General features: G+C 35.2%; 1 protein-coding gene and 1 long non-coding RNA gene across 9 annotated transcripts in view; one reads left to right on the forward strand and one right to left on the reverse strand.

The window, feature by feature from the left end:
• Window positions 1-24,615, forward strand: part of LOC125652019 (potassium/sodium hyperpolarization-activated cyclic nucleotide-gated channel 3-like) — a 100,922-nt gene that overhangs the window by 53,285 nt on the left and 23,022 nt on the right. For all 8 annotated transcript variants that reach the window (XM_048880896.2, XM_056165915.1, XM_056165916.1 and 5 more), the window contains exon 2: window positions 9,869-10,701. In XM_048880896.2, coding sequence (XP_048736853.1) covers window positions 9,869-10,701 — 833 coding nt within the window. The remainder of the gene's footprint in view (window positions 1-9,868; window positions 10,702-24,615) is intronic.
• Window positions 1-24,615, reverse strand: part of LOC130054875 (uncharacterized) — a 40,502-nt gene that overhangs the window by 2,074 nt on the left and 13,813 nt on the right. The gene's annotated exons all lie outside the window — the stretch shown is intronic.

The following is a 24,615-nucleotide window of genomic DNA, read 5'->3' on the forward strand; positions in this document are numbered from 1 at the left end:
AGCTATAGCGTTTCTACAATTATCGCCCGGAGCGTTTACTATTGACCAATCGCGATCGACGATGCCTTTAACAATTAAACTTTATACATTCATTACATTGATTGAGGATGTTGTCCATCACAGACTCTTTAAACTACCGCGGTTTACGAATGATAATCCTTCCGAATCACGCCGTCAGCTCCTTAAACGTAAATTTACTAACAAAGGAACATATGCCGTCAATGTAAACAGCATTCTTGTTCATAAAAACGTTCAGCCTTGTATTCCATTATATTTGAAGTTCAAGTTTCCTACCAATATACTTCTACTATTGCATCCAACCTTTTTACTCACAAACTTTACAGTCCCTAAATATAGACCATCTTATATATACAACGTCCCCCTACGTGTTCTTCTCCATTCAACCACAGTCCAACTGGACATGTCATTACTGGTGATGACGATATGGTTGAAAGTGACGACCTGATGTTAAGTGACGACCTGAAGTTACTTATTCTAAAAGGTACGAAATTCAGAGAGTCCCGATCCATCCTTAGGAGACAGAACTTCATCTCTATTAGGAATTCTGTTGAAATTTATGCCAGGGCTAAATATGAAATGGAAGAACGTGACATTTTGTCGGAATGGATAAAGGATAAACGAGGAATATTAAAATCTCGTATTAGACATGTTGAAACAAAAATGTGTATAATCTATCTTTCTGTGTTTAGTATACCAGAAGTGAGGAAAGAATTAAATAGGTTGCGTGAAGAATGAGTATTGGTTTCCGTTGATAGGGTTTATAACTACATTGTCTTTGTTTACAAGTCTCATTTTCATAAATGTAACTGTTTGAGAAGAACAGTAATCCTATAATCCACAATTTTGCCTTCTTTATAGGATTGATGAAGTTGATCACTGTTTGTTAGCTTCACCTTTTCATTCATTTAATACTGATTTTCAGATTATGCCAGTTTTGGACTACTACGTCTTTATTTGTCTTCAGGAGACTTTGGGGTGCACATTTACACATATCAAAACCAGTATAATAATATTTATAGTAATACGATTGTCCGTATCAAACAAATACATGTTCATGTAGTATGTGATATAGCTACATTGGAATAAGAAGTACTAATTTTGGATGAATTGTATGGTATATTGACAAAGAACTTTGGTGATGACAATAAAAGGTCAGAGTTTCAGACAGGAATTTACGGAACATCATGGGTGTGGCAGAATTTTATTGGACATTGCAAGGAGAGGTATGTCGTTCTTGGCACACTGATTTTGACTACAGATTACTCCGTTTTTCTTATCAAGATAGAGGGCTCACAGCGGGTATGACCGGTCAACAGGGTGTGCTTACTTTTCCTGGGCACCTGATCCCACCTCTGGTATGTCCAGGGGTCTATTTTTGTCTTACTCTTAATTTTGTATTCTTTATGGAAATTATGAGATTGATCCCTGTTCGTTATCTTCACTTTTCCATGCTTAGCGTCATAACATGGAATCCGTTCTTTCTAGCTATATAGGACAAGGATCAAGTTCCGCAATTTTGAATATTCTATAATATAGCTTAACACATCATAAGAGGAATCGGCCTTTGTGTATTGGATAAGTATCTAACGACCCTAAACACCGACATTACATCATCTTTTCCAGACTCAGCCAAACGGCTCCAGTACAGATTTAACTTTTTCAGATGAAACGTAAACACAAATTTAAAGCAAGTTTGCAAATAAGCGGCCTTCAAAGGAGAGGTCGAGAGTGAAGCTCCCCTAATATGTGCACGTTGTATATACATACAGGAATACAAATATTATATTAATCTAGATTAATGAAGGACGGAAATAGCTAACCTTTCTGTAAGTCCAAATTACAGTGATTATTTCGTATAGAATGCAATAACGTTTTCTGATCATGTTTTATTATCATGGTACACAGAGGGGGATCAATACTGGAGAACCGTGTCTTGTTTTGAATGAAAGGGATTCGTTAATTAGGTCACACACGTGCATAAAAAAGATTTAGTAGAAAGAAAAAGAAAATCTTTTGGAAATTTCTGCCTACACATGGGCTATGCCTCAATTCAGCTTGGTGCTTTATGATTATTTTTTAATCTAATACCGCCTCCCTCCCTTAGAACCTGTTCCGTTATTGAATGTGTCTACTTTGATCTATTTTTCGATATTTATTTAGAGGGATTCGTTTCATGGCAAAAAGTATTTTCATTTTATGAAATATGAAAAAAAGTATTAATAATTTTATGGTAAGGTGGTTTTGATAATGCGTTAAAGATTCTAAGATTTTTCTGCACTCTGAATATTTGATGATAAACACCTGTGTACGAAAATTGATATAGGAATGCACTCTGAATCGCGTATTAATTCATGTCAGTTACCGCACGATTTGTCACTAAAGTACATATATATTGAAATTAAAATGGTAATTTCTTACTTAAGATGCAACAAGAACAGCATGTTCGATGTAGCTTTCGGTTTGTTCCGTTATTTGGTTTAGAGTTATCTCGCTTGGTATACATGCATTCTTATTCGACTATTCTCGTATTTTGCAAATAAAAGGTATTTGAATGCAACACGCATTGGATGATGAATTGGAAAATGTTTTGGGAATAAGGAAAACCAAACAAGACCAATTGCAAGCATATGAGTGTGGATTATTGACGAGCGCCAAGAAATAAGTCTACATGTGCATTGTTTTTCTTTTAAAGTAGTGACAAATGTAAATATTTAGCCTTCTATTCTGGCTCCCAGAGAACCGATAAGCAATATTTATCTTTCGAATAAAACATGTTGAAGTTTACCTCACTATTATTACATCGGCATTGAACATAACAGAACCGAGGAAGCCTAGCAGAATGTAAATGCGTTCGAAAACCTTTAAATATAACACAAGACCACAAACTTTTGTTCCAAGATCTAGCTCATATGTGTACTTTCATTTCTTGCATACTAAATCAAAGGACATAACCTAATTATGTTTTAGTTTTAGTTAGAGTAACTTAATTTATATTGACTAAGTCAGTGTAACGGATGAAGCGGAGAACGCTGCAATCATACGATGGTGGCAGAGCAATCTTTGTATATTCATGCCTGTGATACTGTACACACAGCAATATAACTGTACACTTTAAATGACAATACACTAATCTTAGATTTATGATGGCAATGGGTCATTTCACTGAAGTGCATGTATCCAATCACAGTACACTAATGAAAGTAATGTGTCATTTATACTGCAGTGATACAATCACATATAACGGCAGTGACTTATCGGTCAAGATTCCATCTCGTGTATAAGGAATGGACATTTCGTTAAATTTCCGGTCTGGGATTTTCATTTGGAATCCATTGCTTTTATGTCAATGTTCTGAAAGGTTGTTTTACAGGCTAGTTTTCGTTGCACGGAGAATGACCCAAACTTTCGTTTTAATAGTTAATTAAAAGCCATTATTTTATTTCAAAAACTGGTTGGGAAACATTTGTTTGGAAAGGTCGTTCATTAGCTTTTTTTTTTTTTTTTATCAAGAAAGATGGTTCCTTTGTAGTTTATATATTGATCAAAGAGTATACAGCCGCGCTGATTTGCCTAATTTTCTTCGCTGGAATTTATGTTTAACCTGCCTGACTTATTTCTCCTTGATATGGACAAATAAAAACATTCCAGGCTGTTCATTTGAAGGCGATTAATGTTTAATTAGTGAGCTTTGGAAATCCATGTATCTCATCGAGGAATCTTGAAATAGACTCCTCGTCTAATTCATGATTGATGATAAAAGTCCCGTTTTATTTTTACTTCTGCGGGCAGTTTCATTGGATTCACATGCTATATCAAATTAGATCCAAAGTACGTTTCAGAAGATTTTACAGCACATTGAACTTTAGCCGGAATATCCCAGATGCCCATTGAATGCCAAAAGATGTTCACATTGTAATAACAGCCCTTCTCCCTAAACTGCTAACATATTATTCCTTGGAAAATTAATTGTCTCTGAAGTACCTATAAGGTAAACCCATGACTTCATGATTATTATAAAACGTCTGTTGTTCACTAGATAAGAGGTGGTACCAATATTTGATCTGATAATACAAATCCACTTCTATGTTATACTTGAAAGTTTTGCGTCGAGGAGAAAATTTAACAGATTAAAATCAATATGCAATCCGATTTTTTTTTCTTTTTGAGATTCTGTAGTGCACGTGCATGATATTGCTCATAAACATTTGTGTTAAAATTGGTTTCATACGACGAAAATTTACTAAGTAATACCTATAAAGTTTTCATTTATTTAAACTGAAGACGTGCATACATCCGCGCATCATTACGCCATTTTGTAGACACAAAATTTATAATATGACAATAAAAAAATACAATATGACAAGTGTCATATTGTAAATGATGTATTTACTCCTACCCGATAAATTCAAAATTGACAATTATATGTGTAACGTGCCTGGCGCTTTATTACAATATGACAATTAGACATGTAAAATGCATGGCGCTTTATTACACGCAATATCTTAATTAGGTCTGTTCTTTACAAATCTCAATTTGCTTATTTTGTCTTGTTGAGTTAAATATAGGAATACATAAATAGATTGATGTCTACCTTTCTTGATTAAAATTTCCAATTATATCAGGATTTCAATTTTAGGTTAGCTGTAGAAACGTACATGCACGGCAAATGTCAACCTTCAATTGGAGGTGCATAGACAACTGTAAAAAGCCTCGAACAGGTCTTTCATGGTGACAATGGGGTCGATTTAAATAAATCTTACAATGAGAGACTGTTGACATCGTCATTTGAAAGTTGACCAGTCAACATTAATCAAGAAAGTACACGTAGTAGAGGATAATACACGTGACATAATAAAAACGTCCAGGATATGATGTTTACTAATTTTCACATCCTACATGATATATCCCCGATTTCCTGTTAATTAATTCACTCAATATACTCTAACGCCAAATCATTGCAATGTATTTCATCTGCTGCGAATTTAATTCCGTTGGGCTTTTCTTTAAAAAAAAAAAATGCGAGTGTGGATGACGACTGACCCGTCGATAACAGATAACCGATGACCTCTCTTCTATCATCTCCATCCAACTGACATTCAGGGATATATCAATCTGCTACTGACAAATTCTGGGCTTACACAGAATTAAAAACGCGGCTTATTACATGTATGATTATGTAACATTTAAGTAAAGCCCAATTGCCGCTATTAAAGAGATTTGGAGTAATATCCTCTTTTTTTGGAGAAGTGTAATTTTTGATTTCACACTGAAGGAAAGAAAAATTGGGGTCATAATGCTTGTTATTGGAGCTACAGTGTTCTAAACATGACCTTTTTGCACTTAAAATTGACACAAGATTTATTCAATTCAACTTGATTAGTCTGTTGGTGTCAACACAAGGTAAGTAACACAAATCAATCATTACATGAAATAGATACATAATCAGGTCTTCTAACAATACAGATAGAAAAAAGTTTAATACACATGTACTAGTAATGGAAATAAATAATATTTTTGCAACTGATAAACGAAAAAATTCATGATATCAAATTGAGAGTTTAAAAGGAGTAATGTCAATTTCTAAAATTTCACATAATTTTCAATGTCTTGTAATAAAATTTAAAATGGAACTTAAAAAAAGCGGGGATTAGATAGAGATAACATTTTTTAAATTATTGGCGAAAATATTGATTTTTTTTATATTTTTTTTTTTTATTTTTACAAAATTTCGAGTAAATTAATTTCAACTTTTTAAAGAATCGGTGTTCTGTTTGGAAAAATATATCAACCAAATTAAGTAGGTACAGTTTCTAATGTCATTTGGCCCAAAATATCGATGATTTCACTTGGAGCTCAAACTCTGGCATTCAAATAAGGAATGGATTAGCAAATACAAAATCCGCTCAGTTTGATCAGCAAAATGATTTGTGTCATATGACGAGAGCATGAAGTTGGCATAAAATTGCAAAAATGCCATTTTTAACGAAAATATCCACAAATTTAGATGGTTTTCTTCTCATAAAACATACAGCGCATGCGTCGAGCAAATTCATATTCAAGTATGTTTTTCATCTTAAAATAATACACAATATATATCATTTTCATTTTGCTCGACAAATGTGCATATCTTTTCCTGAGCAATAATCTGTATGACATTTGACAGTTTTCAAGCTTATTTTGAAAACAAGGCGGGAAATGTCTTAATCATGATGTCATAATGCTATCCAATTAGGAATATAATTCTGATTTTGTTGACATAGTATGCCTGGCATATGTTTTACTTTCTTAAAACGCTGATTAAGGCTAATTCCAGACACATTTTATAGAGAGAAAAATTTTGGGCCTTTTTATGTATACAATCGTACCTTGTTCTTAATAGATTACAACATTTGAACTAGTTCCAACTATCAACTACTTGAATCATAAATCATAAAACTAAAATACACTCATAAGAGTATAGAAATAGAAGATATATTGGATGAAACAGAAACTGTAAAATCATGCAGACTTAGAGAACTTTTTGATTAATCAATCATTCCGCCACAAAATGTAGTCAGTGTCAAACCTTTTTAAAATTTCAATTGACACAAAATTTATCAACTCGACAGGGTTCAGTAATAGATGTGTAATGTGTTTGCACCAATGGGATCAGTATTGAACTAGTAAATATCTAGTTGTAGCATCTTGCGCAGTTGTGCTCAAAAGCTCAAGAGCTAACTTCCTTAACGTTTTTGAAGGATTTTTGATAGCTGAACCGTCAAAGAAATCCTCAATGAAAAAATGTTGACGAATAGAATTACATTTTAATATTTTCTGAAACTATGACGGACATTGATGGGAATCAATAAATCAACAGAAAGTAAGAATACAAAAACAGAACACATGGTCTGAATAAAAAGCAAGACTATGGCATCCATAATGTCGGACAGTAAGAATACATAGAAAAAAAAATGTATGGCAAAATAATCTCGCGGAGGAAATGATTGATCTGGTAGAGGCAAGAGAAAATGTTTAAAAATATGAAATGTAAATATCACATTGACCGAGAGAGAGAGAGAGAGAGAGCGAGAGAGAGAGAGAGAGAGAGAGAGAGAGAGAGAGAAAGAGAACAAAGAAACGATACATGTATTATCAGTTCATAAACACAAACCCCGTCCTTCTTTGTTTGGCAGCATAAACTACTTTTGTAATAAGGACAAAAATCGTTGATAGTGGCATACTTTAGCATACCTTGGTCGTTACATGCTTAATTATTTTCTATGTTAATATATTCATGAACTTTAATTCGTATGGTTTGGGACATATCGGTCTTTATTTTTAAGTATAGTGCATTTTAAAGTATACAATGTATTGGATGTATTCAAACTTATACATAGGAATGATATAATGTATGAAAAACAGGTTGTCATTAAAGAAAAAAAAACACAAGGAAATTACCATCAGCAATATCAAATATTTACTTTCTTCAGTATACTATACATCAATTTTAAGTGCAAAATGACATTTGGTTATGAAGTAGTGCTGTTCTCTTTTAAAAGGAAACATGAAAGCCTTAGTAACCATATTTACAAACCATGATTGGATGCTTCGATTTAATCAGAACAACGGTGTATCAAAATATATTTACATTCGCTGAACCTTTTCCCTTATCTTTCTTTTGAAATTGACAATGTTTTCATCCTCCACCATTAATACATGTTTGTTGCAAACTAGTTCATTACCAAATATGAAGCGTCGTCCAGGTCAAAGGATGTGTTGGCTGTTCCGTTTAAAGTAACGATTGATTGATTGTATCATGTTTACATGAAACGTCCCTCTCGAGAATTTTTCGCTCATACGGAGACGTCACCAATACCGGTGAAGGGCTTCAAATTTAGGCCTATGCTCGGTGCTTACGGCCATTGAGCAGTGAGGGTTCTATAGCGTACCACACCTACTGTGACACGGGACATCCGTTTTTAAGGTCATCTCCGAGGACCCGTGACATCCACACCTGATGCCGAGCGTTTGGCGATGGAACTGGCACTACCTGGTTTAACGACTTCGGTATGTCGCAGCCGGGATTCGAACCCCGACCTTCCGCATGCCGGGCGAACGCTCTACCTCTAAACCACCGCGGCGGTTTTTAAAGTAACGAATGGGTCAACGATATGATATATTAGAACTTAAATCTAGTTTATATTTTTAAAAATGCATAAGAATATAAACGCAGTATTAAGTCTTCCCCGGAAGACATGTGTCGCCTGCTAGTTCATTCTATATGTAATATATCACGTATAATGTTGAAAAAGTAAATTATTCAAATGGTTTTTGTCAGTTTAATACTCCTTTTAAAGGTTTTGAGAATTACTAAACATTCTTTAACGATAACTTAATTGAAATTGAAAGATGAGACATTATTATGCAATGGAATTTGTGGGAGAATCTGTTTGAAATTAAGACATTTATTAAATGTAGAGTGAATGAAAACATATGTTTGAAAATATGTATCAACCTGTTACTGTGCTCTTCAAGACAATGGTGATAACCATAAGTAATTATCTGTTGGGTTTACTGCTTAGTCTTGTTGTCTTTTTATATATCCAATTTACTGTTTCTCAAGAAAAATCATAATTAGTGCTGTTCTGAAATCACATATACTGTCCTTCAGTATGGGAAGTACAAACACTGTCCTTTTGTACATAAAAATACTGTCCTTCAGTTAATCATAAAATAAAAATTCTAAGTCCCGGCAAACAGGAAGTTGATAAGCGACAGATTCGAAAATGTCTTACACAATACAGTTGGCCACACTGATGCTCTGTGCCAAATATCAGGGAGTTGCCCCATGTGGTTCTGGAGAAAAGTGTGACAGAATTTTTTTTGCTGTAAAAAATTCTAAGTCCCGGCAAACAGGAAGTTGATAAGCGACAGATTCGAAAATGTCTTACACAATACAGTTGGCCACACTGATGTTCTGTGCCAAATATCAGGAAGTTGCCCCATGTGGTTCTTGAGAAAACTGTGACAGAAATTTTTTGTGACGACGCCAGACGACGACGCAAGACGACTGGTAGTGATCCCTTTATGTCGCCACTGCGTGTAACGCAGGCGACACAATAATGAAATATCTTTTGTTATTTTATCGGGTGATGAAAGTAGCAATCGCTTCAGAAAAAAATTGCATAACCCGCTAACGCAGGTTATGAATTTTTCCTGCAATGCTTGCTACCTTCACCACCCGATAGAACAACAAAGAAAGCATTTTATTGGTTAAATGTTGATCTTAAGATGAAAGCAGTGACGACAATGATACTGCTAAATGCTACAAACTTGTATCCCTGCTGCATAGTTTGATATACTCTTATACACAATGTGGACAATTACTTATAAGTTATTGAACACAATACTAAACGGGTAATTAATCTTCCTCTCGTTGTCAGCTCTTTCTCAATTACCCTTGTTTCTTTCGTAGCAAATCAGAACACTTAACTCTCAAAGCATTCAAGTTTAATTATTGTTTTTACTGGCAATCTATTACCAGAAACTATTTTGGCATTGTTTCCGAGAAACTACCAGGAACATATACTTTTGCCAATAAGGAAAGGCGCAAGTCAGACTTTTCAAATTGACATTTAAGAAATGTATTGATTCGATATTGTATGCTTATTGTACATACGCTCATGACGTATATGTTCATTGTGTGTTTTGTATAACTTTCGTAAAAATGCAAATTCCTTTAATGATTTATTATGGAACCAAAAGCACCTGCGTTCGTCACATTTAAAAAAAAAAACGACAACAACAATGAACTTTGTTTAAAGGCTAAATTTTAAGATAATTTTAATTATGCTTTTATTTAATACAGGTGCCTCCGGCACGTTCCGCCAGCATGTCGAGTCTTCGGAACCCCTCTACGTATCCGTTAATCAACATCTCGGATCACGATAGACCCGTGTCGTATTCTTCGGACGAGGAGTCCAGCAACCCGACATCGCCCTATCACCAGGCGAGAAATCAGCAAGGTGCGCTAAGCGATCGATCTAAAGAGTCGGAGAACGATGAGCTTCTCTCAGAGATCGAATCGGACTCTCGGCTTCACGCAAAGCATGTAGCCACGTTATCGCCCAAACTTGCAAGATCTGAATCTGTAAAATTGAGGAGGCAGTCAAATGGAAGACATGGCAGGAAATATTCACAGCCAATAGGAAATGCCACTCCACCTAAGCCGTCCCGAAGAGCCTCAAGTTTGAAACTGAAACGTATGCACCTGGATGTAAACAATCAGGCGAAGGAGAGAACTATGCCCTGCTTACCCAAATGTAGTAACCGACCAACGAATCCATCAATTACTATCACGATCGAATCCGACGACGAATCTATCTACAGTGATTATTTGAATCCTGATGTTAATTACAAGAATGACATAAACCATGTACATTTTGTTGGAGATGCGACATCTCTGTATGGAACACCAAAGGAGGAGTTGTTACCTCCAACAGGAGATACAGCCTCCACGGACCAGTATGTTAACAAGTCCAGTCCTACCATATTCCTAAAAGAGCAAATTATTTCATTTTTTCAACCCTCGGATAATAAACTTGCTATGAAGCTTTTTGGAAATAAAAATTCTCTACAAAAAGAGAAAATGCGACATAAGCGGGTGGCAAACTGGGTGATACATCCTTGCAGCAATTTCAGGTAAGTGGATGTATCTTGAAAAAATATATGTATGTAATGACACAATAGGCAACTGACAGCAACTGATCAGATTTTTACAGATGTTCAGAAATTGGTCTAGGATATTTGTTTTCGTTATTAGACTAATCAGTTTTCTTTCAAATTGATTAAAACTCGAGATCTAATTACAGAAAGATGCGACACCTTTGTTTAAAAAAAATCATGTTTTGTAATCGAACTTTTAAAGAAAAATGAAAGATATTTTAAAAGGAAAGGTATATTTGGACAATAATATGTTCTTGTTTAATTCATATTCTCCACTGAAATTCTTCTTGAAATTAACATAGCTGTATTATCCATGATATGTAAAATCACGCGCGAGGAAATCAATACATGTACATTGCCACATTCTTGGAGTTCGAGATAAAACTGAAATTGCGTTCAATATTGAAATATGTATCAAAGGGTTCTCAATGACTGACTGGTGGCACAATATATGTAAGATTTGTTACAGCTTATCGTAAAATATCACTTTATCCAATATAAGTTTATTCAATGCATTTGCTCGTCCAAGGAAGAACTGAAGGAGAACTGCCAGCATTGAACTCAAACAAAATCAAATTATTCAATTGATCCTAAATATGATTTGCCACGGGTATAACTCCAGATCTTTGGACTGTTACAGGAGTTGATAAAAAATAGTATACATATGTAATTGACATTAATTGGAGAGGTTTCAGATTTATGTATAGTCATGTTTGAATCTGCAGTTATCCCATATATATATATATATATCTTTCGTTAATAAAATTACTATGATACAGCGAGTAAGATATTGATTAAAGTCCATAGCATTACAGAAACCTACACATTAGAATGTGGAACTAATTGATGGATTTTGAAAACAATTAATAACACTCCTAGAACGAAACTGTGCCAATTAACTAAAAGATTGTTTAAAAACCTCCACTGCCTACACAAACCAAAGGCGGAAAAAATTGCTTATGTATGTTGTTTGGTAATATAGTGATGCACGAGAGAGCAATCCACTGTTCATTTAGCAGTATTACCAGTCCCAATGCAAAACTGTTTACACTTTGAGAGTAATTATAAAAAACCATGTAGGTACTTATAAGAGTCAGCAATGTCTGCAAGAAGTTTTGCAATATCTCGTTCTTGAAGAAATATTATCAAAAATAAGACTGGGATAGAATTTGGAACCTATTTTTTGTGTGTGTGTAGAGGACTGGCAGTATCACTTGTTTGCATGACTGGACTAACACCCTGTTACGGTGCATCTGGCTGCATCGGCAGTTAACGAGAATCAATAACGTTCCTTTCTTTTTACCAGAAAAAATCTACAGAACAAGTGCCATAAAACTAAGAAAACAAGACCTTTCCTCTCCCTGATCTCTAGACGTTATTTGGAGATCTTAACAATAAATATGCTAACGAGAGAGATGGCGGGAATCTTTTCCCCAACCCGTTTTATCCAAGAATGATGAGTATTTTTCTTGATGTCATTAGGGAAGGGTTTAGTCTCTAGTCTGAATCAATCTATAAATCGTCAATATAAAACGACTCCAAGGAAAATTCAAAGACATATAATCGCTTCAACACGGTATTAATAAGATATATCCCAATTTACAGGAATATACAATGAGAAATTGACAGGAAAGTTTGGAAATCAGCACACACCTTTTGTTATTATGTCTCATTAGTTTTTATTGTTTTGATGAGTGTCTTAGTGCCGTTTCTCTGTGTGATCACCTTGTAGAATGTTTCTGCATGCCTAACACACTGGTGATCTGGGTGATGAATTCCACTACAGGTTTCTCTGTAACACGGTTTCTTTTGTTTTTGCTTTATAATCATCTAATGGAATTTCGTAACTTGTTAAGTTCATTGCTTTCCCAACAATCTGATAAAGACTATGTTCTTCACCGATAAACGAGCTGCTAATTGGATTAATTCTTGTAGTGATACTTCAAAGAACAGACGCGTATCCCTGAACAATAAGGAGAATATTCAATGAATTGTAATTAATCGGATTATTTTCTGCAATGCAGTTTTAAAAAATTTCTGAGAAAACCAATATTTGTACTTGAGGAAATTTTATGTACATAATATAAAGCTATTTTACAGACTTCTAAATTCAGGAGTGGATCTAAAATATTCAAAGGAAATACGACCAAATATATCATATAAAAAGATGGATTAAAGCACCCAAAATGGCACAATATAACCAGGTTTTATAAAATCCATTTAAAGTGGGGATTGTAACTGCGGAACAAAACAGAGGTACTCTAAATATGCCATTTCAATGAACACCAGACGAAGACACCATCTATTACGTACAAGTCACATGTACATACACTGTATACGATATATATATATAATTACAGATCTGAAAATGGGTGTTAGAATGCCGTTATTAGAAAGGAATATAAACACGATAAACTCTGCTATTTGAGAAAGAAACACGGATTACCACTAAGGCGAGGGCTGCTACGGATGCTAAAGAATTTTTAGCCCCCGAGATCGAAAGTCGGTGGCGTATTGCTTTTTTGGCGTGTCTATTTCTTTTTTATGGTTTACCTTGCTATCCACAACTTCAACCATAGTGATAATGTTTGAAATCTTCATATTTGGTGAACTGATAGGTCAAGGTGAAAGGTTTTTATTTTAGGTCGTGGAGCAGGTCATATGCCTGTGTCAAAAGTCAGAAAAGGAGTCGGACAAGGTCGAGGCATATTGTGTCACGAGCACGTCGCTTTATCAGATGATATTCATCATCCAACGACTTTATACAGGCTTGTCAAAAGATTCTTTAGTACTTTGCAACAGATGAAATGCAGACTATTAAGGTGATAAAGATATTCCGATTTTTCTCTCTCTCAGTTTCATTACCAATGGGAATCTGATACATCTTTTTAATTCTAATCAATAAATCTCTCCGCATGCAATGATAAGAATCTCAATGTCTTCATTATAGACTTATTCAACGCAGAAAAAGTATGCAGTAAATTCACAGAAATCGACGAGAAGGCGTTTGGCGACGGAAACTTTAATTAACACGTCCTAAAAGTCATTTCAATTAACAATCGTCTAGTGTATGAAGATTTGACAAGGTGATTTCTACGCCATTTTGCTTAAACCAAACTGAAAATGTATTGTCTTCGAATTCTTTAGAAAGAGTGCATTACATATTTCTAATGAGCATTGATATCGCAGCATCGAAGGGTAATGCTTTCGACACGTGTCAAAGAGCATAAAATCATATCGTGGCAGAGTAAAAGAGATTTTGTAGTGGTCTTTATCCTTAATTGACAAAAGAATCGACTTTCTGTTTATCATTGTCATTTGTAGTCAGAAAATATTCTTTGGATATAATATAATAATGAACAAAAATGGACGTATTATACAATGAAATAAGATGTCATAAATTGATAGTCGATTGTTGAGGCATTCCTCAAAAGGCAATGGTATAGTTCAAATCAGTAAATAAGTATAATACTTATGTGTGGCGAAAGTGCAGTTTAAGGGTTTCCTAGGGCAAAAAAGCTTGGTTATCAATGTAATGGGAAAGCAATTGCTCATTTTCATACGTGAAGGTTATGCTCATCTACTACATTACTGGAACTTCCTTGGTGTCTCCAGGTGGTTTATTTCACCCTTCAGTAATACACACATTGCGCAGCTTTGTCTCTGCGTTAGATGTTTTATTCCTTATCACTTCCACGGAATATACACAATGCAGACAAATTATATGGCACGTGGCTTGTGTATTTATCTTACTTCAACGGTCTTCTAGGAAATTTTACGAGCATTTGAATTCCATGATGCGAAACTTCTGCGTCGGTAGCCTTCATTGAAAATCCGTAGAATTTGAAAATACTTGGATTGAAATTCACTGGTGATAGTACGCTAAACCATTCTAAAGTTCAGAGTATAGTTTCGGATGCAAGGTTAAGTCTGCAAACAATATACAATGACATCTTATTTTGTCAAGTATGGGTTTAATTATGGGACCTTACTTCGTCGGATGGGAATGTCAAATGTGAGATAAAATGAATTTACATATAAAGTAGTTCTTCACTCTCTTGGATATACAATACATAAGGCAAAAATCACATGAAATTTATAACTTAGTACGAAGAAAATGATTAAAGCTGCATGCCACAAATCAATTTTTAAACGATCCTTCAAGTTGCTTCTACTCTGATTTCAAACCCTCAAAACAGCTCAGAGAGCTGCCGTAATTACAGTCCGCCCTCTTAATCCAAATGGGCCATATCATTCTCAACCTCATCTATATTGTGCATTTACTCAAGTCTGGAAACGCTGTTAATTTACAAAAATTGATATGCATTATCGCTACAGTCCAAGCCTTTTCCCATAGATAGCCATTATTGATGAAAAGTGTCTCTTACTACAGAAATAATGCTCAATTCCGAGGAATGACCAGGAGGTTAAGAGAACGTTGCGAGATTATCCTCATTGGTCCTGACCAAATGAAACCATCCTTACCAGAAATAATGTTTTAGCGAAAAAGATAAATTAAACTTCTTTAGCTGGCATGGGTTTGAACAAGGCGGTTTTTCGATATGGTTATTCGGACGATGGTTTCCGAGAATTGATTGATTGAATATTGTTTAACGTCCCTCTCGAGAATCTTTCACTCATATGGAGACGTCACCATTGCCGGTGAAGGGCTGCAAACTTTAGGCCTATACTCGGCGCTTACGGCCTTTGAGCAGGGAGGGATCTTTATCATGCCACACTTGCTGTGAAACGGGACCTCGGTTTTTGCGGTCTCATCCGAAGGACCGCCCCATTTAGTCGCCTCTTACGACAAGCAAGGGGTACTGAAGACCTATTCTAACCCGGATCCCCACGGGATTGATTTCCGAGTAGACTTGCAACATGTCTTTGTTGTACAACTTTAACCTGGTGGAAGATCAAAAGCACATCATCTTTTTGTTGATAGATAAATTATCTTAATAATCATTTACAAACCTAACCTTAATTCTTTTTTGATTGCTGGTTTGTTATTTTACATCCATTCGGAAAAAAATTCACTCATACAAAGACGTCACAAGCTGGTGGTGAATTGCCACAAATGTTGACCTACAGGTAATGCCTAGCTCTCAAGGTCGTAGCAGTTAATGTTATTTATCATGCCAACGCCTACCGAGGTTTTCCGTCTTCAAGGACATATGCAAGGGTCCCCAGATTTAGACTTCTGATATCGGGCGCTTGGCAAAGAAACAGTCACTACGCATATTAAATGTCCTAAATTTGACGCGGCGGCGGGATCGAATTCGGGACCTTCCGGTTGCAAAGCGAGCTCCCTAATTAATAGGCTACCCCAACTGGTATGTACGCATTTGAATTATTTAAAAATAACTAAATTGCAATCAATGAAATCCAACGATTTTCAGATTTAGACGTCTGTCATATTAGAAATTCCCCCAAAACAGTAATGTGGTCTTTGTTGTAAACAATTACAGTTGTATAAACATTGATTACAGTCCAATCGTGTAATTTGCAAGAAGGAAACTACATGTAGCAAAAAATAGCTGCAGGATGTCTACGAAAAGCTCAGAGGAATAAAGTTGAATAGCTTTGTTCGATTCTACGTTTCCTCCAGCCCTAATCTTATCTTTGGTATTTTAATTTCTTTAGATCATGATATTGATCGAAGTCTTTTTTTCTTTGAAATGTCTATCACAAAATCAAATTCGCAAATCTCGCAGCGTGGCTTTAGCTATAAGTCTGTCCTCTACATTTTACGATAGAAACTAAAATTGTATTCTATGTACTCGGACATTCCAAACATTTCGATATGCTACGGTCGTTGTAAATGGATCGAAGAGAGATTGAAAAAGATACTCCAAGAATAGCTTATTCTTAAGCTTACTATCATAAACTCAAGCTGAGAATATCATATTCTTAATGTTTGTATCGCTTGAAAGACGATATGAATAGCTATTCTACCAAAATATAATCCATTGTGTTTGTTTTTTGTATTTACTGTAACAACAGAGATTACCATACTATCTTAATTTTTCACGAACAGTGATCAATCCTATAAAATATACAAAACCGAGAGTAGGGCAAACACGGATCGTTGGACATACATAATGTACAAAAAGTGGGATAAAGTGCCAAGGAAGAGTAAGCATCCCCTTATTGACCGGTCACACCCGACGGGAGCCCTATATGTTGATAGGTAAATGGTGTAATCCGTAGTCAAAATCAATTCGTCAAGAAAAGCCTAACAACTAATGTGAAACACGTCAGGCATAGAAGATTTGAACTAATGACAAATTGTATTTGAAAATTAGATCATTATAACGACAATAGAACTTGCGAAATGCCGACTTTAAACAAGATTGTTGAAACCCCTGCAACATCAACTTCTATTTGTTCCTGCAGGAATTGACATAATTGAGAAATGGTACTACTATAACATAACGATGGTATTGTATGACGTTTATAATACTAAATTGGAAACTGGGTTTTTTTTATGTGTGCCATCAATCTTCTGAAATACGAAAATAAACATAAAATCCTTGCTGTAATTATATAAGAAAATCCAGGGTTGCATTTGAGGAGAAAAGGAGTGGTGAGGTGGGGATTTGAAGACCTGCTTACGTCCGCATAAATCTATAACACTTAAATTTCTGGGATCAACTTTGCAAACTTGGGCTCTGCCATTTTCGCTAGTCAAGGGTATCTGTTTCGCTACACTATGCATTAACCGCACATCTCTGTCGCTAGGGCCGGCTCAAAGAGTGTCTGAAATGTTACACAAGGTTTGTGAGGAGATTAATGTGTCAGAAACCCTTGTCTAGCAAACACGGGGTTTACCTAATAGAATATGCATGTCTGAGTCAAGAATGATGTCACTCAAAATCTCAAAAAGTGATTTTGATTCACACACACTTTAAGAATTGATATCAGTTGCCCGTGCTCGTTGATTCTAGTATTGACTTAATTGAATGATTATGTATATTTTTAACGGCACAAGAACCGTGATGTAAGAAGCTATGAGAAAATTGCTGAGAGAAAATTGATTTCCGCTGAAAAAAATGTCTGCATTGAATGCAACACGAATCTCAGTTACTACTAGTATAAGACATGTTTGACTGGGGTTCTGAGAATGTAACAGACATTCTATTTCCGTCCTATGTTGTGTCTTTTAAATAGAGATTTCAAAACAGTGGCGGATTTAAGGGGGGCGCTATCGCCCCCCTCCATAATCTTTTCAAATTTATAGTAAATCGTGGTCTCCTGTTTAGAAAAATGTAAACGATAAAAGAAGCAATAATTTCTTTTGCTCTCGTAGATATAAATGGCAAAATCTTTTGATTTATTGAATTACTTTTATCGGGAGAACTTGCATTTTTTTCCAAAACCCTTAAAATCTGCGTCATTTTATTAATTTCACCTTAAAAATGACAGAAAATAGTAAAAATGACTGCATAGGAGACATTTCAAGCCCTATAAAATCTGTAAAATCCAGGAGCTTCCGGGGGCTTCGCCCCCTGCACCCCAACAGGGCTTCGCCAAGGACCCACTGGGAGCCTCAAGGTGGCCCCTAGACACTTTACCTTTTAAAGTTGCCCCTCCCCAACCGCAATTCCTGGATCCGTTCCTGCAAAACCAGTGCGAGTTACATGTAGTAACTGGTCATTCTTAAACTCGAATTTCGTATTTTTAAATTCTCAAGAGACACGACATAGGAACGAGAGTTTGAAAACAAAACCGGTTATTAACAAGCATATGTTATGGAACCTGCTTATCTTATTGTACACATCCCGGTTTTATTAAGTGTCTGTCCTTCAGCTGCTGTCAACTCGGCTGGAATATGCATTTACACGCAAAGGACACATTTACTCTTGATGATCTATCGAAATGAAATATACAGGAGAAGCGTTTAAAGATTGACAAATTAAAAACAACCAATCAGAATAGTCCCAGCGGAAAATGTTAGCAAAATCAAAAAAGAACAGTCTTCGTCATATCTGAAAAAGATACGTGAACATCGTCTAGTGTAACAAGTTGAATTCTGTTTCAAAATCAATTTGTAATTGTCATGATATGACGGGTGTAATCATCCTCCCTTGTTAAAATTCCATTGACAGGGATTTTTTGTAACTTGAACAAAACAATGATACTCAGCAAATTGAATGGATTCAGTTGGTTGGTAAACGTTAAAAGTTAATTACACATGCATGTAGCGAATACTGGGACCCCAGCATTCAGTGCAATGCAGATACACTGGTATTATAATCGTGGAACACTATATGTTGGTTAAGAAAAGGGTTTTGCCAAAGACCACATGAAAGGTTTGTAGTAAAATTCTATATGTAGTTGCCAAATGTTTCATCTTTGTTTAGTGCATCCGTAAACTTGGGTAATAATTTGATGAAAGACATAATTTCAGAATACTTTTGAAGATTGCAAGTTTTAAAGAAAGCATGCTTATTGAGACCGATAACGAAACAATCTTTTGGTATGATTTTTGGCTTGTTCAGTCATCGTGTATGATTAATAAAGATAGTACTTATAATGAGATATTACAGATAACTCTGATGATCATCTGTACGACACATAATTTGTTATCTTCATCAGATGCATGTACATGTATGCAAATAGTTTTATTAAACAAAACTGATTCTCGATAAAAGGAATTTTAAGGCACCTCTCATTGGAATTAGAAAAAAAAATCCTCACTACCTTGTACACTGTAAACATACGCCATCAAGAAAATTGTCAAAGAAACGTACATTCCCACCAGTCATATTCTCGTTGTGAGTAAATTTTAATTTCCTGATTGCCATGATATTGGTCAAATAATCTATACTTGTTTCATCGCAATTAGCTTGCCTTTTTAATAATTATTTTGTGTTTAAACAGCAAAAACAGTGATTGTTTTCTCATATAAACATTTCTCAATCTCTCCCCGCCGACGACGTGTCAGGAAGCTGTTTTACGATTCTAGGCAGAGCCCAGGTTATCTCAAAAGAGATATGTTTATTTGAACAATAGCTGATTACGGTTTTGTTTTAGATTTCACATATGAAAGCGTTCTGTGAACTTTCTTGAAAGTGCACAGCATGTGTCAATTGTCTTTTCATTCGCAATAGATTTTCAGAAGGAAAACAATTTTCACGCTTAAACATTGCAGGAATTTGTAAATGTGGTCGAAAATAGTTTTCAAAGCTGTTTGTTGAATGCTATTTCAGAGGAACAGATTTGTCATATTTGTAACATATTTGCAGCAAAAACGCATCCTAGTATGCATTTTTGAAAGAAAAGGTAACTCTATACAAAACTATGAAGAACAGAAGCGTAAAACATTCGGTTAAACAAGCACTCTATTCCATCACGTGCAGAAATATATTACATGTACCATAAATCAAAAGATAATTTCCTGATGAATTATAGATATTTTCTGGTTATGAAGGATGTACATGTATCTGGGGGTTTGATGCGTTGCTTGTTTGCTTATGAAATTAATCATGTTTCTGATATATACGAACATGCATATTGCAATTTGAGAGCTTATGTTTGAAAATGTTTGAAATTTTAACTTATGGGTATAATCCAATATATATAAAATCACCTCCTGATACCATGCATAGATTAACAATAACGATTATCGATTGAGGTTATAAATAAACGAAGACTGTGATTGTAAGTTGAAGCTTGGTTACCATGGTTATAATAGTTGTTTTTTTTATCTAAGAAACAATCCGTTGGAGAATACTGCCCGAGGTCGTGAAATTTTGTTCGAAAATAAATTCAAAACCCGAGAGTGTTATTCCTCAGCTATTCTGAAAGGGAGCTAATCATTTCTACTCTGCTACGGTGATGTTTGTACAAATACAGTGAAAAAGTAAAGATAACAACCAGCGTCCAATTGCATAAATCATTGAGTACAAACTTTAGTGAAGGAACTATATCTAGCAATTCAACTTTATGAAAAACAGGATTACAACTTCAGATGGTGTTGATGTCTTTCAACTGATTCGATACCCGAGAGCATGTTCTACCTATGATCATTCTGTAAATAAAGGCAGGCTATTAACGTATAAGTTTATGTGTCTCGTTAGCACTTTACAAATTATATGGTCTTGATAATGATCTAATTTGCAAATACAACCTGTAATTAGGTCGAATGCTGCCTGACGTGTTTCATACCGATTGTTAGACCGTAAATTACATATTGATTTTGACTACAGATTACACTCTGTTTACCTAGCTCAATAATAAAGTTCACGACGGATGTGACCGATCAACAGGGGAAGCTTACTCATTCTAGGCACCTGGTGTTTCCTCTACTCACAATTTTGTATTCTTTATAGAACTTATGAGATTTATCACATTCGTTATCACCACTTACTCCTCATCACTGTAAAACATTTCCGAGTAGTTTAATGCAGTTTCATATTGGGAAGTGTATAACGCACATTAGATCGGTAGCGGTACCTCAGTGATGGAGCGTTCGCTTCGTATCCAGGAGGTCGTGAGTTCGAGACCCACTCGTGTTGATTGATTGAATATTGTTTTACGTCCCTCTCGAGAATATTTCACTCATATGGAGACGTCACCACTGCCGGTGAAGGGCTGCAAAATTTAGGCCTATGCTCGGCGCTTATGGCCATTGAACAGGGAAGGATCTTTATCGTGCCACACCTGTTGCGACACGGGACCTCGGTTTTTTCGGTCTCATCCGAAGGACCGCCCCATTTAGTCGCCTTTTACGACAAGCAGGGGGTACTGAGGACCTATTCTAACCTGGATCCCCACGGGAAGCTTAAACCTAAGACACTAAATAAGGTAGTGATTGCTCCCTCGCCAAGCGATCGGCATTTAAATGTAAGGATCACGGGTCTTTCAGATATGAACTTAAAATTGGAAGTCCAAAGTCACGGCAGGCGTTAGCACGTTAAAGAAGGATCACTGCTTCAGCGCTGAGCATAGGTCAAAATTTGTGATACTTCACCTACAGCTGGTGACGTCTCAATATGAATGAAAAATTCTCGACGGGACGTAAAAAAATAAATCAACAAACACATATGATTATAAATAGACAACAGTATATATGATGCTAAATAGACAACAGGAATGTATCTCAAGACGAACTAGGCAAGATATGTTATATATTGACTTAAAACTACCACACTACCATTCACATGTTGTGTAATAAGTCCAAACAAAACAAAGTTCAGCGCGTACAATGTCAACTCTCAAGAAAACAAGAAAACGATTTTATAAGTAACCAATAACAAACGTAATGCAACATCCCTTATATTATATATATTGCGTATGTTGCAGCATGTTTTCCTTTCTTTATAATCTACATTTGTACACGTATCACACTTGGCTCCAAGATGGACCTTGTGGTACATGTATCGCAATGAGCACTGAGGCGAACCTTATGGTACAGATATCACACTCGCTACTGAGGTAGACCTTATGGTACCAAAGTCAGTGGTGCACGTGTTCGATTTATCACTTGGACAGACGTTGTGTTACATGCAATATACACACGACTGATATCAATCTTATGGTATATATATGACACGAACGAGTTATGAGATTGATCACTGTTCGTCATTTGTATAAACCGTGTGGTATCAAACTTACCACTGTGATAGACCACGTGATATTACACTCACTAGTGAGACCCTTCGCTACACGTACAGTGTATTGTACTCAGTTAGCTATTGTATACTGAGATATCTCGTGAAATACATCTATCGCATTTAGACGTTTCATAGAGATATATCGTTCATACCACACATATATTGTATTTCTGAGATATACCATTTGTTAAGCTTATCACGCTTCTACAGACACGCGCCTTTTGGTATATCATTTTATACTGATAGATACCTCTTAATATCACAAGAACTACTAAGACAGACACTTAGGTATCAAACTGTTTACCTTTAATTATTACATCTCTTTAGTGGACTTTGACCTATGCTGTCATTGCTTCACCACAAAATGCCTTATTGATTACGGCCTGTATAAAAGCGTCGCATGATGAGGGATATGGATGGGGGCCTTGTTTGTTCCACTATTAAACTTATTTTCTCTTTTAATAACATCAGTACAATTATGTAGTCTGATCCACGGATTTTAAAACCCTGGATGGGTTCTTTTATTCGTACTAAAATATTTCATTACGAAGCTACAGATGCTTGTTAGTTCAGGAAAGAAAGTGGTAACTTGAGGACTTTATGCCATTGTTAGTTTATATTGGGTAAACTGATGTCATTAGACAGTGACTAGTGCGTTCCTTTCAATAAATCCATTTAGCTATCTTTATTGACCAGAAGGACCTGAATAACAAAAAAAAGTATGCGTTCACACAGGCGGACTTCCAAAATGTATTAATCTGTATTGTCTGTTTAGCTAGACATTACCATGTGATGTATGATACAGGAATTGATCATGTGCTAAATCTGAGAGGATGCATCACCTTTCACAGAAGCCTCGTATTGACCGTGCTTCCTACATGTATCAACATCTCTGATTGATTTCCGGCGTCTTATATATGATGCTCGGGTCTCATTAGTTTTTCATTCTATCAATGTAATCATTGTCGTCTGATTGGTTGCAAAATTAAATTATAGAGAAGAATTAATCACAAAAGTATGCTTGATGTGGATTCTACCGCAAAATAAAATGTAACTGTGTTTTAATTAAAGTTTTCCTCTCTTGTCCGGTTATTAGTTTCAGATGATTACGTGGATGCTATGTTCAACCCTGATGTCTTGTCAAGATTCTATGTAATGAAAAAACTCTGTAATGAAATTAATTGTGAAGTCGACAACATGCATTGTAGATACTGGTATATTGTAATGAAAACATACGTACCTACCATTGAAATAAAAAGTCGGAAGTAAGGATCTTAAACATATTTGGACATAACGTTGGATATGTTTGCTTATTAACTCAAGTCTCAAGCCAATCTTAGCAAAAACGTCTTTGTGGCGGTAAGATACAATTATAATGAATACACACGAATGCCCCCCCCCCCCCCAAAAAAAAAACCCACCAAAAACCATGTCTTTAAGATGTCCTTTTTGCATTAAATGACATTTGCAGTAACATTTTGAGGAAAATTTCAAGCGTATGCTATAGATCATAAAGCTATTAAAAGAAGTGTTGTTTGTTTACGTTCCTTTATGAGCTCAGATTTTCTTAAAGCATATGAAGATTTCAAAGATGAAGCAGTTCAGTATGGGTTTGAGTTTATAAAAATGAAAGGAGTGAAATTGATAATGAAGAAAATAAAAATATGGATAGATAATTCACAGGAACTAGAAATGCATTGAGTTTAATAAAGGACAATTAAATGTAACTAAACAATGTTCATAAGGATAGTTACGCATAAATAAACAATGTTCATAAGGACAGTTACATGTAAATAAACAATGTTCATAAGAATAGTTACATGTAAATAAACAATGTTCATAAGGACAGTTAAATGTAAATAAACAATGTTCATAAGGATAGTTACGCATAAATAAACAATGTTCATAAGGACAGTTAAATGTAAATAAACAATGTTCATAAGGACAGTTAAATGTAAATAAACAATGTTCATAAGGACAGTTAAATGTAAATAAACAATGTTCATAAGGACAGTTAAATGTAAATAAACAATGTTCATAAGGATAGTTACATGTAAATAAACAATGTTCATAAGGACAGTTACATGTAAATAAACAATGTTCATAAGGATAGTTACATGTAAATAAACAATGTTCATAAGGACAGTTAAATGTAAATAAACAATGTTCATAAGGATAGTTACATGTAAATAAACAATGTTCATAAGGATAGTTACGCATAAATAAACAATGTTCATAAGGACAGTTTTACATGTAAATAAACAATGTTCAT

Source organism: Ostrea edulis, chromosome 5 (genome assembly GCF_947568905.1).
Source record: "Ostrea edulis chromosome 5, xbOstEdul1.1, whole genome shotgun sequence".
NCBI lineage: Eukaryota > Metazoa > Mollusca > Bivalvia > Ostreida > Ostreidae > Ostrea > Ostrea edulis.